Here is a 17,008-nt window from a genome sequence, read left to right as displayed (position 1 = left end):
TCAGTTGAAGTGGAAATTTAAGGGTTCTTTGGAAAGTCAGGTAGATGATGTTTTGCTGGGGCAAACACATGAAGGAATATTTTGTTAAAGTGGACACTGGTGTGAAAGCTGAAGGCAAACTTGTGAAGGAATATTTCGATGAAACAGATTCAGGAAGGATGTTCTGCTAAAGCATGCACATGAAAGGACATGTGATGAAAGATTCTTTGCTAATGACATGCATGTATTGGTCTGCCTTACACTGCATAGTTGAACTGCATTTGTTGGAACTCCATAGAGAGAAATGCACCAGAAAACTTCTAGGGGTATACTGCATCTATTGCTGCTTCCAAGGACTTGGGCTGATTGGATGCATGTGCTAAAGCAAGAGCCATGCTGAGACAAGGCATGTGGAGGACACATGATGTTTAGAGGGTATAACTAGGACTCCACAGAGTGATGGAGTCAGATCTTGGCTTGCTGGTACAGTTAACTGTTCAACGCTTGCAGGTCTCACATTTTTGGTTCCCTGAAAGAGGCACAGCTGAGAACTTCTGGTGTTTCTGTTGGTCTCTCCTGCTGACTGGTACCGAAGCTGAGGCCTGACTGTCTCTGCTGGGTTGTGTCACCGCTGTTGCTAACCCAACTCTACCAAACTGGACAGGTGGTATATCCACAAGGTATTTGTGAGTGGATTGAACTGCCCCTGCCTGCTATCCTGTGAACTGATCTTCTGATTTCCAGACAACACAGACAGAAGTTGCTCCAAAGAACCTCTGTAAACAGGTCAACTTCCCCTGTATCCTTTCTTTTCCACTACCTCTGGTGGGTGGTGGGTTACAAGGAAGATTAAAGCATTTAAGAATGATCATTACAAATAGGATTTGAGCTGGGCAGTGGTGGTACACGCATTTGATCCCAGCACTTGGGAGGCAGAGGCAGGCAGACTTCTAAGTTTGAGGCCAGCCTGGTCTACAGAGTGAGTTCTAGGACAACCAGGGCTACACAGAGAAACTCTGTCTCGAAAAACCAAAAAAAAAAAAAAAAAAAAAAAAAAAAAAAAAAAAAAAAAAAAAAAAAAGAAAAAAGAAAAAAAGAAAGAAAGAAAGAAAAAGAGAAAGAAAAAAAGAAAGGATTTGAGAAAAATTAAAGTTACAATCAGCCCAAGGATGGTACCACCCACAAGAGGCTGTGCCCTCTATCAATCACTAATTAAGAAAATGCCTTACAACCAGATAGTACAGAGGCATTTTCTCAATTGTGGTTTGTTGGAATGATGTTTTTATGCACTGTGTAAATATTGGCTCTGTATTACACAAATGCTGATTTCTAAACTGGCAGAGATTTGACTACAGGCCGGACTTTGGTATTGCTCAGCATCACTTGTCTCAGTGTTTTGTAAATATTCCCTCTCCTACCTTCTGATTGGTTTATTACAAATCTGATGGTCTATAGCAAAGGCAGGAAGTAGAAGGTGGGAATTCCAGGAAGAGTAGGAACTCTGGGAAAGATTCAGGTGCTGGAATGTTGCCTCCCGGCTTCAGCTCAGTCATCAGACTCTGGCAGTCTCCGCTTAGAGGCTGCCACCTGAGGAGCCAAGACAAAAGGCCTCTGCAGACTGTCAGTTCTTCTTTGAAGAAAAGCTGCCTGGAAGTCACACTGAGATAAGAGCACACCTACCTGCCTGGAGACTTTGAGTTGCTGGGGACTCTGGGGTTCGATGTCTGCTGCAGTGTTTGTGTTGTGTAAATATCTTGTACCTGGAGATTCAGTTTCAGTTTTCTGTGTGCCTATATATTCTCTAAATATTCTAAGTAAAGTGAAGTCTTGATTCGAACGCAACTTGGCCTCTAGTTCTCTTGTTTCTCGACCCATTTTTCAGGTCCTTTGAACCGCCTGAGGGAACCCAAGTTCATGGAACTGCAGGACGGTTTGGTTCCACACACTGGAAAATTTACCATGGAGACATGGAGGACGTTGGACATATGAAGCTGAGAAGTAACCAGCCATATGGCAGAACTTAGATTAGTATAAATGGGATAACTGGGTTACAAGCTAGTTGAGAACAAGTCTACCTTAAGGCCTAGGCTTATTAACAAACAACCCTCTCTGAGCCAGGCAGTGGTGGCACACGCCTTTAATCTCAGCACTTGGGAGGCAGAGTCAGGTGGCTTTCTGAGTTTAAGGCCAGCCTGGTCTACAGAGTGAGTTCCAGGACAGCCAGGACTACACAGAGAAACCCTGTCTTGAAAAACAAACAAACAAATAAATAAATAAACAAATAAACAACCCTCTGTGTCATTATTTAGGAACTGGGGCAGACATAGAAAAGCCCAAGTGGTTATAGAGGTCCACTCCTTTCCAGTGATTCTAGTTTGTGTCAAGCTGACCTAAAACTAGCCAGCACAATGTCCCATTCATTGACATATTTATCTCCTGCCATACTCTGGGGTTGCTTCACCTCTTGGTATTTCCAATAGCAGGTAAGGGAGGCACGAAAATTGGTGATAACCACCAAAGAGACTTTGGAGGAAAGAAGGGAGAAGTGGCAAGTGCCAAAGCACTCAGAAGACCTGGCCTACCTGAACCTCATTGGTGTCTCATCTCCTAGTTAGACTCAGGCCCCTGCACGAGGTGTGACCACCAAGACTAGTAATGTGTCTTCATGCAGTATTCCCAATGGATTGTAGCACCCTTCTCTGACAGGGCTACAGAGGAAGAGTACTGTTTGAGGGCTTTCCAACACCTGTGTAGGTCATCTCAGCCAAGCTGGTGTTCGTGATGAATGCTGCTCCAGCTGAGGAGAACGCAGGAGTCATGGTGTATGGCCACGTCAGCTTCATACTGTAGAGTAAGCACCCTACTGAACAACTGCCTCGTTGAGGTCAGGCCTGGTATGACAGCAGACCATGTAAGCCTGTATCAATCTCTGCCTCTTTCCTAAGCTAAAACCTGACTTACCATGCTCAGTGACCCAAGAAGAAGGAAACCTAATGCCCAACTACTCCCTCCTGTGGCGTCTGGTCTTGGCTGACCCAGCCTTTACTATGGACCATCCTCACAGTCTCCCACATATGATCATGAGAGGAAATGAGGGTCAGTGTACGCTCAAGTCCCTGTGGTGGTGACAGGTCACTCTTGCCCTCTAGCATACCAGATGGGCCCTACCTAGCCTTGTCAGGCCTGCATTAGAGGAAGAATGCTCTATCATCCCCTGTAAATACTTTGGAGAGTAGGGCATCAGTGTCCTGTTCCGAGAGATGTTCCTGTGGCAGTGGCAGGGACAGGCTTAGGAATGCAAATTCCATTATCTCTAGGCCACTATGGAGTTATCTGAAAAGGCAAGGAAATGGCTGGGGCTTGGGATTGATCAGCTATTTGGAAGAGATACTTCAGTGGCCAAAATGGAGTTTGTGTGGCTCCAACACATGGCTCCTGTTTACTCCAGTTCTGGCTGCTACATCATATCACCAGGTTTCAGCAGAGTTGTCTCAGGGATGTGGGTGCAGGTGAAGCTGGAGTCTTGCTGGGGCTGGGCTACATGTATGCATGCTGGCTGTTGCAAAACTGATGTTATCTCCTGGAAGAGCCTGTGAATCACTGCCCCAGAGCAAGGGGCTGTGCCCCAAATCCTCCCAAACAAAGGCCCTTTGTTCCCAAACCCACTCATCCAGGCCTATGTGAACAACAGCCAGACAGATAGGCAGACAGACTTGCCAATGAAGGCAGCCAATACAAGTAGAATCAAGGCTATTTTCCATACCTGAGTGATTTTCTCAGCCTACCTGCCTCAGCTCTCAGAACTAAGCATGGAAGATCTGGGGCTGGCTGCAGGAGGCCCTAGCAACAGTCCTGGAAGGAGTAGAGCCATAAGGTATTAGAACCCATAGTGGCTTCAACTGGGAGCTCAGGGTTGAACTGGGCAAGCCCAGTCAGTGAACAGTGCTCCCAAACCCAGGACTTTGTGTTCTGCTCTAAGCTACAGTCAGACATGAATTTTTCAGCTTGCCTGAAGCCAGTGTTCTGAGGGCAACACAGAATCCACACAAGGCTCCCACTGTAAAGGCTCCTCTTTCCAGGCCAGGAACCCCTTTTGGGCTGGGAGCCTTTCTCCTTTGACCTCTTCACCCACTTTTTCCAGCCAGGGAATCTCAGATATCAGGGATGTACTCACAGTAAGTTAGTATGAGGCCCTAAGCAGCCACACATCCTATGCTGGAGTTTCCATCTGACTTCAGCAGGACTAATGCCACAGGGTCTTTCCAGCACCAAGTTCCAGCATCAAAGACAAGAACTATGTCCACTCCTGAGTTTGACCACTTGCTGCGGATAGCTCCGATCAGCTGGACACCTGCCCCATGGTTCTTCCTAGATCCAGAGAAGAGATCCCTGGAGACACAGACACCCTTCCTTCCACTATAACATGCACATTCAAGGTGCCTTGTAGGAATATACCACAGATGTAACAACGGACTCTTGACATCACCTATACAGATATTAAGTTGCCTATATAGGTTCACAAGTATACACAGATGTGTGAGAGCAGCACCTCCAAAGAGGGCACCCACAGTGCCAAACCAGGCACACTTGGTTTTCTGCAGAATAAGTAGTTTAGATCTGGGCCTAAGGCTGATACACTGCTTCCAAACTCAGAGGGCCCAATACAGGGCAAATAACCCAAGGGGTCTTTAGAGTAGACCCAATCAAAAGTCAAGACTGCCTAGCTGTATTCTAAGGCCCCACATATAGGCTGATATGAGCAGTCCTCTTCCATATGTTGAACTCCCAAAGGGGGAGTACAAGGTGTGTGTGTATGTGTGGGGACTGGCACTGGCAAAGCCACATAACACCTAAAATGTAAGTCTTGGAGGCTTAGCCTTGTTCATGACCAGAAGAAGCCTGTGACCCTGCCTACCTCTTCCAACTCCTAGCTTGAGATGCATCCTAAAAGGACTCTCCAGCCATACTGGGCATGAGGACCATGTTCTTGTTTATGCTCAAGCCCGGGACATGGTAACAAGGATACTAAGGGATCAGGCTCTGACTTAACACTACAGCACACCTTTAAAACCTGGGTGGACATTGCTCCAAGGAGGGGCTGGCCAGATCTAACTAGGATATGGCCCAAAACCAGACTCAAGGAGGGTTCTTTGGATCAAGTATGTTGGGTATGGGCTCCCAGGACAGTCAGGAGCTCTTGGCAGTGGTTATAACCCACCTCAAAGCCTGGCAGGCAGAAGAGTCAGACTGAGGTTGTGGGAAGTCAGCTTAGCAAAGAGGTTAGCAAGGTCAGACAGTACCTCTAGCTGCTTTAAAACAAGGGCTTGGGATCAGGAGCCAAACCAAGACTGTCCAGCACAGCACTGGCCATGCTTTCTCTGTCACCAGTAAATTATCTAGATACTTTGGTCATTTCACAAAACCAGTTTCAAAATGGGAGAATGTAGAAGAAAATTTCCTTTCCCTGATGTCTCCCTACTCTTGGGACCCTCAAGCTACCTTTTACCTGAATACTTAGCAGCTCCAGTCTGTCTGCGTTCCATAGCATGCCATGCACAGGCTGGGTGCATGGCTAGGCCTATAATTCCTCTGTTCCACACAGCCCCTGGCTGGGTAGATATGCTAGGTATCTTCCATGAACCTCTGGATTATCAGAGCCTAGGACCACGTAAGAACCGAGAAAACCATATGGTACAGCTGGGTAAAGGAAAAAAAAAAAGCAACAATAACAACAAAAACCTGACTGCTGTGTCTTCTGGGTAGATTGCATGTGTTTTTCTGTTTCTGTTACCTGGACCCTCAGTAGGAGCCTTCCACTCCACCCTAGACACACTCCCTTGCTCCTGGGCCCCCAGCCACTAGGGCTCATCTGGAGACAGCACATTCCAAGGAAATTACAGCTAAGTGGCTAATGACCTCCGATTAGGGGCAGAAATGGGGAGGAAGAGCAGACAGACAGACGCAGGTGGAGTCAGGCGCCCAGACAAGGCCCACCCTGATCCTGGCCACCTGCCCAGGCATTGCTCTGCAGAGCTGGGCTCTGATCACTATGTCTCCTCATCTCTCATCTCCTCATCTCCATCTGTCTCTTTGTGGAGTCCCAAGTCCCATTCTCTGAGTATCCATCTGGGGGATTACAGCCCCTATAGCAGCCAACAAGACCAAAGAACAAAGCTGAGAGACCATTACCCTGGTCAGGGAGGCCCTATATGTGGCTCAGGATCATCTGGCTGGTGCTGTCCTCCATACTGGGTAGCTAGCTTCTAGCCTCAGCCTGATCTGCACAGAGTAATGCTACTACTAGTGGAGCTGAGGGATACAGGCCTGGCTGTGCAGAGAAGCAGCTCCTGAAAACCTTACTAATGTAAGAATTAATGTAATGTAATACAGATGTAGATATTCAAACCATCCTTCTGTGCTTCCCCTTTTCTAGTCCCTGCTCTGCCTTCTCATAGAACCTTGACCCTTAGTTTCTGCCACTGATGGGCCTGGAAAGTCACTCTGTGTGTAAACTATTTTCCCTACTTTAGTGTGGGTGGGGGCCCTGCTCCCTGGGGGTGAGGATCCATTGAGCCACAGCCTCTAGAAGGAAGACCTGAGAGCTCCAGACCTTGATCCAGCAGGTAGACTGCCCAACAAGGGTGCTGAGAGCAGCAAGGGAGGGTCCCTAAGAGTGGATTTTTAAATCTGGCCTGGAATCCCAGGTCTGTCAGAATCTCAGTAATTGGCAAGTGGGAGGAGAGTTACTCCTTCCTTGGGTCCCTTTCTATTTACTCAATAGTGACCTTGGTATGCTCCTACTAGGGTAAGGACCCTAGTAAGCTTTGCACCATCCCCCATCTAAGTAGCTGGCATTGAAACTGCAGTCAAGTGAAACAGATCTCTCCAGACAGCCCAGCCCGACGCCACAAATGGGAGTTAGGAGTGGGGGTCCAGAAGAAAGGTGGAGATGGGTCAGTGGCCAAGTTTACTACCACAAAGACTGGCGCCATCCATACCACTTTAGTGCCCGGTTTGGTTGACTTGCCTCACTGCCCAGCAAGACCCTAGGGAGGGGGCCCTCCTATTGTACCTCAAGAAGGGTCAGGGTCTTGGGTGAGAGATAACAGCCCACAGCCTTTGGTCTCTTCCAGTTTCTACAGCCTCGCCTTACATGCTGCCCACAGGCCTATGAGCAGACTCCTCTCCTCTGCTGTATATTTCCTTTTGGGAGATCATTCCAGGGCAAGGGAGACTCTCCCCTGCTTAGTCTTGAAGACAGAATTCTGATGGCCTGCCATGGTTTTATCTTGAGAGAAGTCAGAGGCTGAAAACTTACCACTTGATGGCCTAAGTGCCAACTAGAGATAGTATCTTGGAAACTCAGCCAGCTGGGACATCCTGAAACTAATTTATATTCTTTGACCAGAATTTGCCAGAGCCAAAATAGTATAGGTCTAGAGGGGCCTCACATTAGTCACTGCTCCTACCTTGAAGACTGCAATGGATGGGCTGCTAGATCTACCCTGCACATCCTCTGATCTTTGAAGAGTGGTTGCCACTATCGGGGAAGGTAGAAAGAAGGGAAACTCCTGCCTCAGGCTGGGCAGGTTTTCCCTAGCCCAAATTTTGTCTAACCACACTTAGGCAACAATGTGCCACACTGGAGAGCACCTGCAGGCCCAAGAAGTGGCCATTCTTGTATATTGCTTATATATACTTGAGCTCCCTTCTGCTCCCCAGAAAGGGTATGGACCCTCTTCATAGGATACAGGCCCCTGTATTCATTAGTTTTTTGTTTGTTTGTTTTGTCAGTTTGACCCAGCTAGAATAATCTGAGAGGAGAGAAACTCGGTTGTAAAAAGGTTCCATAAGACTGGCCTGGCCTGGCTACATGTGGTGGTACATGCCTTTAATCCCAATCCTTGGGAGGCAGAAGCAGGCAGATCTGAGTTCCAGGACAGTCAGAGCCATATAGACAGATCCTGCCTCCTCCCCCCAAAAAAAAGAAAAAAGAAAGGAAGGAGGGAAGGAGGGAGGGAGGAAGGGAGGGACAGAGAGAGAGAAAGAGGGAGAGAGAGAGAAGGAAGAAGGAAGGGAGGGAGGGAGGGAGGGAGGGAAGGAGGAGGAGAGGGAGAGGGAGAGGGAGAGGGAGAGGGAGAGGGAGAGGGAGAGGGAGAGGGAGAGGGAGAGGGAGAGGGAGAGGGAGAGGCAGGCTAAGCAAGCTGCAAGGAACAAGTCAATCAGGAGTACTCCTCTGTGACTTTTGACTTTTATTTCCTGCCTCTAGGTTTCTGCCTTCAGTTGCAGCCCTGACTTCCCTTATTATTGGAATGTGATCTAAGAATATAAGCTGAAATAAACCATTTCCTCCCCAAGTTTCTTTTGATTATAGTGTTTTATCACAGCAATAGAAGCCCTAAGACAGAAATTGGTACTAGGAATAGGACACTTTTGTGACAGGCCTGACCACAATGTATTCTGGGGAGGATTGTGAAAGGACTTCAGAACTTGGGGCTAGATAGCCCAGAGTCTAATGAGCTATCAAGATAACTTACAAGATAATACTGAGAGGAGTTCAGATGGTAGAGGCCTGGTCTGTGATGTTTCAGAGGGAAGTTTGAATCCCTAAAAGATTATTACCATGACTATTTGTTTTTTGGAATTAAAAACTTGCTGTTCGGGGGCTGGAGAGATGGCTCAGCAGTTAAGAGTACTGACTGCTCATCTGAAGGTCCTGAGTTCGAATCCCAGCAACCACATGGTGGCTTACAACCACCCGTAATGAGATCTGACACTCTGTTCTGATGTGTATGAAGACAGCTACAGTGTACTTACATATAATAATAAATAAATCTTTAAAAAAAAAAACAAAACCTGCTGTTCTGGTCAGCTACGGCTGAAGAACTGGCTGTTATTAACATGAGACTATAACCACTAAATTTAAGTCTTTGCTTGCTGGGATGATTGATACAGGTGAGTTGGGGCTGAAGAATCAGTTGTGATTATGAAGAGACCATTATTACTGAGGGAAAACCTTTTGGAAAGCATTTTCGTGGGGTCAGCACACCGAAGCTGTGATCCAGAAGCAGCCAAGGCTGTATCTCATGCTAGCAGCTGAACTTGGTAACATGTAAGAATTTCCCCAAGTGATACTGGTTTTGAAGGCATGAAGGGTCATAGAGAGCAACAGAGACCTGGCACTTTTCAGAGGCCGTTGATAAAGGTAATGATTCAGTTGCAATAAAAGCTCCAGGACTGAAGGGGCCATGGAGAGAAGTTGAGGTTTGAAACATGTGGCTCTCTAAAGAGAGCCCAGCTGCAACACAGAAGCCAGCGTTTTGGAGATGCCAGCATCATAGGATGATCACCAATGACAGCAACAGGTATGGGAACCATCCCGAGCCTATGAAACAAGCTGTGTGTGCTGTGGATGGCAAAATTAATGTGGAACTGCCAAGACCCTTTGGAAAAGATTGTGAGTGGATCCCAGACATGAAGTACTGAACTTTTTATACTCTTGGACTGTGACTGTACCCTGGTTCTTTTCTCTTGAAATAAGCATTTAATTGGGTAGTTTGTTGTTGTTTTGTTTTGTTGATTTTATAGAGACTCAGTTATGAGGTTTTGGCTATTTTAGAGAAATTTTGTACTTTAAAAGAGACTTTGGATTTTTGTTTTGTTTTATTTTTCGAGACAGGGTTTCTGCTGGCTGATCTGGAATTCACTCTATAGACAATACTGGCCTCAAACTCAGACATCTGCCTGCCACTGCCTCAGGGTCAACTCAATCTCCAGCAGATTGAAGAGAAGCCACTAGGAAGCTTTGGCTTCCACTGGCCACTGGCTGCAAGTCTATGCAGAGACCATGTGAGAGGACTTTATTCTAGTCCTTCTTTGGGGCTACACTCTACTCTGGGATGACATGTGGACAATCTTCTGCTTGCTGTACATCTCCTGTTCTTTTCTTGGTCACTCAGTTGCCATTTCTACCAACACAATAACCAGATAGCACCCAAGAGTGATGAAGACGTTTGGAGTTCTTTATTGCTATGAAAACTATTAAAAGGGGAATAGTCCTTTTCAGCTCCTCTAAAAAGCAAGGTGTTGGTTCCTCAATCCTCAGTCATTTCTTCAGCTCCTCTATGTACCCAAAAGCATTCCGGAGAAGCTGGAACTGTTCTGGATGGTGAGGACTGCCCCAGAACTGTTGTCCACGAACACAGAGACATACTGTCCAGACTAAAGACATTATGGTGGGCATCATCATTAGTGGGTGGCCCCAATCTAGAAGCCTACCCACCATAGGAATAGCATTTGAAGCCAATACTCCCCAGCAGTTGAAGCACCAGCCATACAGATCTAAAAACATCTTGACCAGACAGCACCCACCTAGGCACAATGGTTCAGAGGTCCGGAGCAAATACTTGCACTAAGTTGTAAGACCCTCCCAGGTCAGAGAAGCCCATCCACTTGTTGCTTACCTGTAGATGAAGCAGCCCCTGAACCTGCACTGTGAAGACCCTGCTGTTGCTCTCCAGACCTGATACAGCCTCCAGGGACCTGGGCATAGCACCACAGAGCAACAGTGTTGAGGCCACTGGCCCATGGTGCTCAGACACCCCTTAAGGTGGCTACTTGTAATCTCAGGCCAAGGAGAGACCCCAGAGGACTGTGGTGGGACTCACGTATGACGATGACACAAGGACTCAATACAGATGAGAACACGGACTATGTCCCGGGTACGCAACCGGCCTCTGCCCTGTAGTTCACTGTGGTCTATGGGTATAGGGGTTTCAGGATACTGCCCAGAACAGGCTCAAGGGTCTTCCAGGGTTGAGGGTGGTTGGCCTCGAGCAGAGTAGATGGCATCTCTGAGGGACCCACCCTCAAGGAATAACCTACCCACCACCCATACTGCATATATAGACTAGCTCACCCACGTGCAGGCTGGCAGAAAACTGGAAGATGGCAGAGATTGGGGCTGTGAATCGGCCCAAGGACAGGCTCAGGCCAGATCCCCGCAGGAAGGCGCCCTGGGTAGTAGGCTGTGGAAATTAGGAGGTGACTGGCTGCATTCATGGCCTGGATCCTCACCATGTATACTTTAGCCAAGCAAGATACCTATATAGCCCAACCCCAAACAGGTCTTTCCTGGGCCTCATTTTCTTTGTGGAAAGGACAGGGCTGACCTCTATGTCTACACCCATGTATGCCCTAGAGCCAAGGCTCCAGGCTCCAGTGGGCGGATAGGACCCCAAAAGCTATCATAGGGGATGGCAATTCTAGGCCCCACTTTTGTCTTAGTACAAGGTGGAGCTCTTAACTTTAACAAAAGCTGGCTCTCACCCTCAACAATAGTATCTCTAGGGCACAATGCAGGCATGTGTCCAGCAATAGTTGTTTAGGGGTATCTGTGGGCCCTTCTTGCCAATAAGGGACTACTCCTGTATCCTGTCCTCTTGGTATATAATCCCCAAATATATAAGTAGTATTTTGGCTTGTGTCCTCACTCACAGCCTGGAATCCTTGTAGTTCCACCAGAGTCTTCTTGTCCACTAGCACAGGGCCCTTCAAACGACAGTGAAAGGCCTCAACCACCAGCCGCTGGCTGGGTTCCTGGGGTAACAATGTGTCTGGTAGCCCTGAGAATCGAAGTTCTGTGGCCTCTGTGGAAAGGGCCACTTTGGGTCAGGTCCCTTCTAGCTCTGTAAGAGCTTTCTGGGCTTCTGAGAGAGGCTGGGTACAAGGCAATCTTACCTTTTAGCATCTCCTGAAATTCCTGCAGCAAGGCTTCTGGGGTAACTTCCACACCAGGGGAACCAGGTGGACCAGGAGGGCCAGGGGGTCCTGGGGGCCCTGGGAGACCCGAGAGGCCTCGCTAGAACAGGTAAAAGAAAGTGACTCTGAGTAGGAGTCCCCCCACTCCAACCCCTTTCTCTATGCTGAGAACCTGAAAGGAAGGGCTGGTCTCACGTAGCTCAGGGCCTTACCGACTTCTTGTCTCGGCCACGACAACGTTTTCTAGAGGCCCCATCATCTGGCCGGCGGACAAAGTTCAACCATGTCATGTGGGCATCTGAGAGCTCAGGTCCAGAGGCTTCCGGTGGCTGAAAAGCCAGAGAAGCAAGGCTAGTGTATTAACCAACAGGACCCTGGCCTCTGTCCTAATACACCCCACAGATATCTGTGAACTTCAAGTTAGTGGGGGATTCAGGCACACAGGAAGATGTCACTGGAATAGTTTAGATCATGGCCCAAAGAGACTCTCCCTAATTAGAGCTTAGATGTCCCCATGAGTGTGAGTGTTGGGGGTGGGAGGAGGGGATAGGCAAGGTGAGGTCTGGGCCTCTGTGAAAGCAAGAACTTGACACTAAAGCACTTGAGGCTTTGTGAAAATGACCATGACCCCTCTGGCCCTGCTTCCACGAAGAAGGGCATAATGGACTCATATGGGGCAAGCCTGATGTGTCTCTAACAAGACATTGGCCTTAAATGAGGAAAGGCAGCTACAGACACATAGATATGGCTGGGGGGAGTACATCTGGTAAGGGCCAAGCCTGTCTCTGGGGACAATTAGGATGTATGTCAGGCCAGCAGTGTAGCAGCCACTAGCCTAGCTGTGACAGACTGGTTGTTTCAAGATGTTCCCGCCTTCATTGACCAGAGTAAGTGAAGGGTTCTGGCACAACACAAGGTCAGTCCTGAGTAAGACCAGGGTGGCTACTGGAGATCCTAATCAGAAATAAAGATGTTCTCTTCCAGACAGGTTAGTAGGCTAGAAAGGACTTACAAACACTGCTTCCCCTTTAGGTCCCACCCAGGGACAGATGCATGCAAGGGCATAGGCATATACCACAGTTCTCTATCAGGTATCTGGTTGACCCCTTGGCACTGAGAACATCAACAGACACTGCTGAGTCAAGGGCAAAGGCAAAGGAGATGTAGAATAAGCCCCACCCCAGCACAAAGGGCAGGGACACTTGGAGAGTGAGTTCACAGAGGCTCTACCCCTGTCAACATCTTCTCAAACTGTCTCCTGTCCTATCTTTGGAAAGACAACCCAGGGCAGGGCTGAAAAAACTGCCTCCACTTAACTCCTAGTGTATCTAAGGAGGGTTACTCAGGACCCAACACCTGCAGGAGCTCCTACTATGTATGAGAGGTCATATCTCTCTTCTGCCTGCCCTGAAACCAGCTCACAGCTTATACTCCCTCAGCTCTGTTCACTCTGCCTAACAGGAAAATGTGGCCTCAGGCTTGAGGTGGTTTGATGTGGGCTGAGAGGCAGCCAAGTTGGCCAACACAGAGACACCCTAGGAAAGAGAGATGCAAGGGTCAAAAATACAGAGTCAGGAGGATCCTATTTGGGTACCAGCTGTTTCCCTTCCTGTCCTGGAGGCCCATAGTATGACAGCAGTAGGGGCTCTGAGACTAGTGCTTAGGAGATGCCTATCTCTAGAGGACTCTAACAACAGGGTACTTTGCATGAAAGATGCCACAGCAGATGAGACTACCACAGGACACCTGGAAAGCACAGGGGACAGGCTAATCAGACTACTGCCTATTTAGGAGTTATGATACATATGGTGACCCATTCATTTACCAAGATGCTGGAAGTCCTTTTCCACCCTCATCTGAGACAGCAATTATACCTAATGGCATCAGACTCCTGAAAAGCACACTGAAGCTTCAAAGGGTTAACTGTTGCCCCACCAGAGTCCCTCCTCTTCTCAGACCCACCAGGCATGGCAGAGGGAGGCTCCCCCACAGGCCAGGCCCTGTCCTGGCTGCAGCAAACTCTAAGCCAGGACCAGTGATCAAAGTCTCATGCAGTGCAACCTGGAAATAGGAGAGCAGAGCCGTCGAGGTAGGGGAACAGTCTGAGCTTTGACGCTGAGCCTAGAGCTGCGCACCTACATGCTCCCCAGCCTCTGCCTACCTTGATGGAGCCTGGGAATCCCTCAAGGTTGGATGTGTTAATATTGGGGGAATCCACACGCACAAATAGCTGCCGAGGCTTCTTGAGTTCCTGCCGTGCCCCGACTCCTGCAGTCTGTAGCCAGAGGAGGGCTGCAGCGGCCCAGCCCCAGGCCCACATGGCTCAGTCTCCACAAGCAGAAGCTTAGGGATAGGAGCCCCGGCCAGTGTTCTCATGGGGGTGGTGGCAGGCATTCAGAGCCCCTGCGCGGGGGCGAGGCCCAGGGACGAGCCCAGCAGCCGCTGGTGCATGTCTGCAGGAGGAGCCAGAACTCCTCTTCTTTGCCGACCTATCCTCCTGCTTAGTGCCCTTGCCGGCAACCCTGCCACCAAAAGAGACCTCCTTCCTTCCTAGGCCTCTCAGGCTCCAAGGGGAGGACTCACACCAGGCACTTCCACCGCTTGGAAGGCGGGGCGGGGCGGGGCAGGGCCAGGCGGGGCGGGAACCCTATGACCAGTGATTCCATCACCTCTTTCTAAGGAGTTGGGAGGAGCAAGGCTGCATCTCCCAGTCTCCTCTCGGCAGGATTTCAATGTAATTAAGCTGGCAGTGGGGGTTGGTGGCTGTCAATTCTCTCTGGCAGCTTCATATCCACATCTCCAGGGAAGTGAATCCAAGTGATTCCTTCACTTTAGGAAGCTGTGTACAAATCTCCCAAACTTTCCCCTACATACCTCATTTAGCCCCTACCCTAAACCACAACAAAGGGCCCTGGAAAAGTAGGGCACCTTCATTACCTGGTTTCTTACCCCTCCCAGCTAGTGATCCTCCTCTGCTAACAAGAGGCCTACCAGGCTGACCTGAGAAAAGGCACCACATTGAGAGGCTAGGCTGGTGGTTTATCTTGACTCTTCAACACATAGGGGCCAACTTCTACAGTCTGCCACTCAGGGTTAGGGTTAGGGTTAGGATTAGAGTCCTCTAGGCCTGTCTTTTAAGAGGTTAGCACAGGCCCTGGCTACACTGCAAGGGGAAACTGGTCCCTGTACATCTCTGACCTATACAATTGCCTCCTCCAGTACTCGTGAGTGATACAGTGTCAGGTCCCCAGAGAAAGGTCCTTCTGAATCACCTTCAAGTTGAAAGTTGGTTAGCTAAGGACAAGTCAAGCCAATGAGTACCTTGGGCTCAGTGATTATGAGTTAGTGACCCTTCAGATGGGCCCAAGATTCCCAACAGCCAGATGACCTCCAACTGGTAAAAGCTATGGCTAAAAACAGCCAGGTGTGGTTCCACCTGCTCTATAAAGGAACTGGAGCTGCATCTCCAATACACACTGGTTGGTCCTAGTAGGTATGGGTCCTGGTAAACAGAACAAAATGTTCTAGAAGAGACCCCTCAATTCTCACTCCAAGAAAGTGCGAAAGGTGATCAAGCAAGCCATCATAGCTCCAGGCCAAAGAAGCCTAACAAATAAAACAGGGATAGGGGAGAATGTAAGGGAAGTGCCGTGTGTGTGTGTGTGTGTGTGTGTGTGTGTGTGTGTGTGTGTGTGTGTGTGTGTGTGTATTATATATGCCAAGAAAGACAGCCTCTATGCCCCAAGTTCAAGGCTCAGGGTTTGAGAAGGGCAAGTGCCTCAGCTCAGAGACTTCCTCTTCATAGATGCAGCACCTTGTTCTTCTGGTCAACTTATACCTTGGTGGCCTACCCTTTCCTAGTGTTCTGGTAGTGGGATTCCCCAGCTCTATCTTTCAGGAAGTTTATAAGCAGGTAGGCTAGACTTACCCTGTCATAGAAATACCACGGTGTGAATCTCATTTTGTGGCTAGGGATGGACTCAAGTTTCCAGTTTTCCAGCTTCAACATCTCCCTGCCACAAACAAGTTGGAAAATAACCAAAGAGGATCCTATTCTGGTTCACAAATACCCTGACCAAAGTGGCCCCGAGGGGCATCTGCTATTGGCTCTCATGCAAGCCCTGGAGAAAACAGCTCAACAGGAATCTATTGGCTCACCATGCATAGAGGTTTCTCCTCTCCCATTCTATAATGAAATTCCCAAAAGGTACTCGGGCCTAAAATAATAGCACCTAGGATGCAGACAGAATTAAAGACCAGCCTGAGTTACATGAGACCCTATTAAAATTCCCAAAGGCTACCTGAGAGTTCTTTTTCTCAGGGGAGAACAGAAGTGGCCACGTGGGGAAGTTTCCTTCCAAGGTACCCCTCTCTTTAAATAACAATAGAATGTGAGCTTTGGGGGAGGCTTCTCATCTGTACAAGGAAGATCTAATAGAGGGCAGTCCAGGGTGCCAACTCCCCACCTCCCCCATAAGTGACTTCTCCCAAGAAAAGCAACAAGGTCAGACATGCTTGAGTCAATGGGAAAAAAAGTCACCTTTTATTTGGGGTCAGTGCACACAACACACAGTGGATACTATAGGGTCCTGTAGCACTCAAAAACACTGGAAGAAGGGAGAAATGTTGGGGCTAACCTGCCAAGCCTTCACAGCACTCTTCAGTTGTACACTAAGTGCGACACCTTGTGGCCAGAGAGCAGGCTACTCTTTACTTCTACCATAAGAACAAGCACTTTCTAAGTTTTCTTTCATTCTGGGCTGTTAAGAGTTGGTCCTATGAAGGCTTGATGATCCAGTGGAGGGGAATACTAGGGCAGTAGGGCGGCGGGGCAGGAGTGGGTGGGTGGTGGAGCACCCTTGTGGAGGCAGGGGTGAGGGGAGTGGGATGGGGTTTTTTTTGGAGAGGAAACAGGGAAGGGGGATAACATTTGAAATGTAAATAAACAAAATGACCAATTAAAAACTAAAAAAAGTCAAGATTTCAGCTGGGCAGTGAAGCTCTCGGGAGGCAAAGGCATGTGGATCTGAGATGAAGCACAGCTTAATTTATAGAGTATTCATAGAGTGAGTTCTAAGACAGCCAAGGATACACAGAGAAACCCTGTCTTGAAACTCCCAAACCCCCACAGAGGCCGTGCTGGGGGAGGAGGGCTGCTGAAATTTCATGGAGAGGAGAAATATATTTGATAATGTTCTGTCTTACAAGAAATTCAGGAAACACGAATTTGGAACTGAGGTAATTGAGCTGAGGTAATTTGCAATGGAGC

At 48.5% G+C, this 17,008-nt stretch overlaps 1 protein-coding gene across 2 annotated transcripts; it reads right to left on the bottom strand.

The window, feature by feature from the left end:
- Window positions 1-9,980: 9,980 nt before the first annotated feature.
- C1qtnf12 (C1q and TNF related 12) lies at window positions 9,981-16,573 on the bottom strand. Of its 2 annotated transcripts, none has more exons than XM_031379834.1 (8): window positions 15,668-16,573; window positions 11,952-12,068; window positions 11,719-11,839; window positions 11,476-11,627; window positions 10,898-11,006; window positions 10,647-10,737; window positions 10,443-10,521; window positions 9,981-10,200 (listed from the first exon to the last, which is right to left on the bottom strand). In XM_031379834.1, exons 1-8 carry the CDS (start codon window positions 15,746-15,748, stop codon window positions 10,102-10,104), a joined length of 849 nt encoding a protein of 282 aa, XP_031235694.1. In that variant the 5' UTR covers window positions 15,749-16,573; the 3' UTR covers window positions 9,981-10,101. The 2 variants fall into 2 exon arrangements, with proteins under 2 accessions (XP_031235694.1, XP_031235693.1); XM_031379833.1 differs by lacking the exon at window positions 15,668-16,573 and adding an exon at window positions 13,901-14,441.
- Between the last annotated feature and the right edge of the window lie 435 nt (window positions 16,574-17,008).

Source organism: Mastomys coucha, unplaced genomic scaffold (assembly GCF_008632895.1).
Source record: "Mastomys coucha isolate ucsf_1 unplaced genomic scaffold, UCSF_Mcou_1 pScaffold18, whole genome shotgun sequence".
Lineage (NCBI taxonomy): Eukaryota > Metazoa > Chordata > Mammalia > Rodentia > Muridae > Mastomys > Mastomys coucha.
Note: the sequence above shows the minus strand (reverse complement) of the source record. Positions and strands in the feature narration are given on the sequence as shown.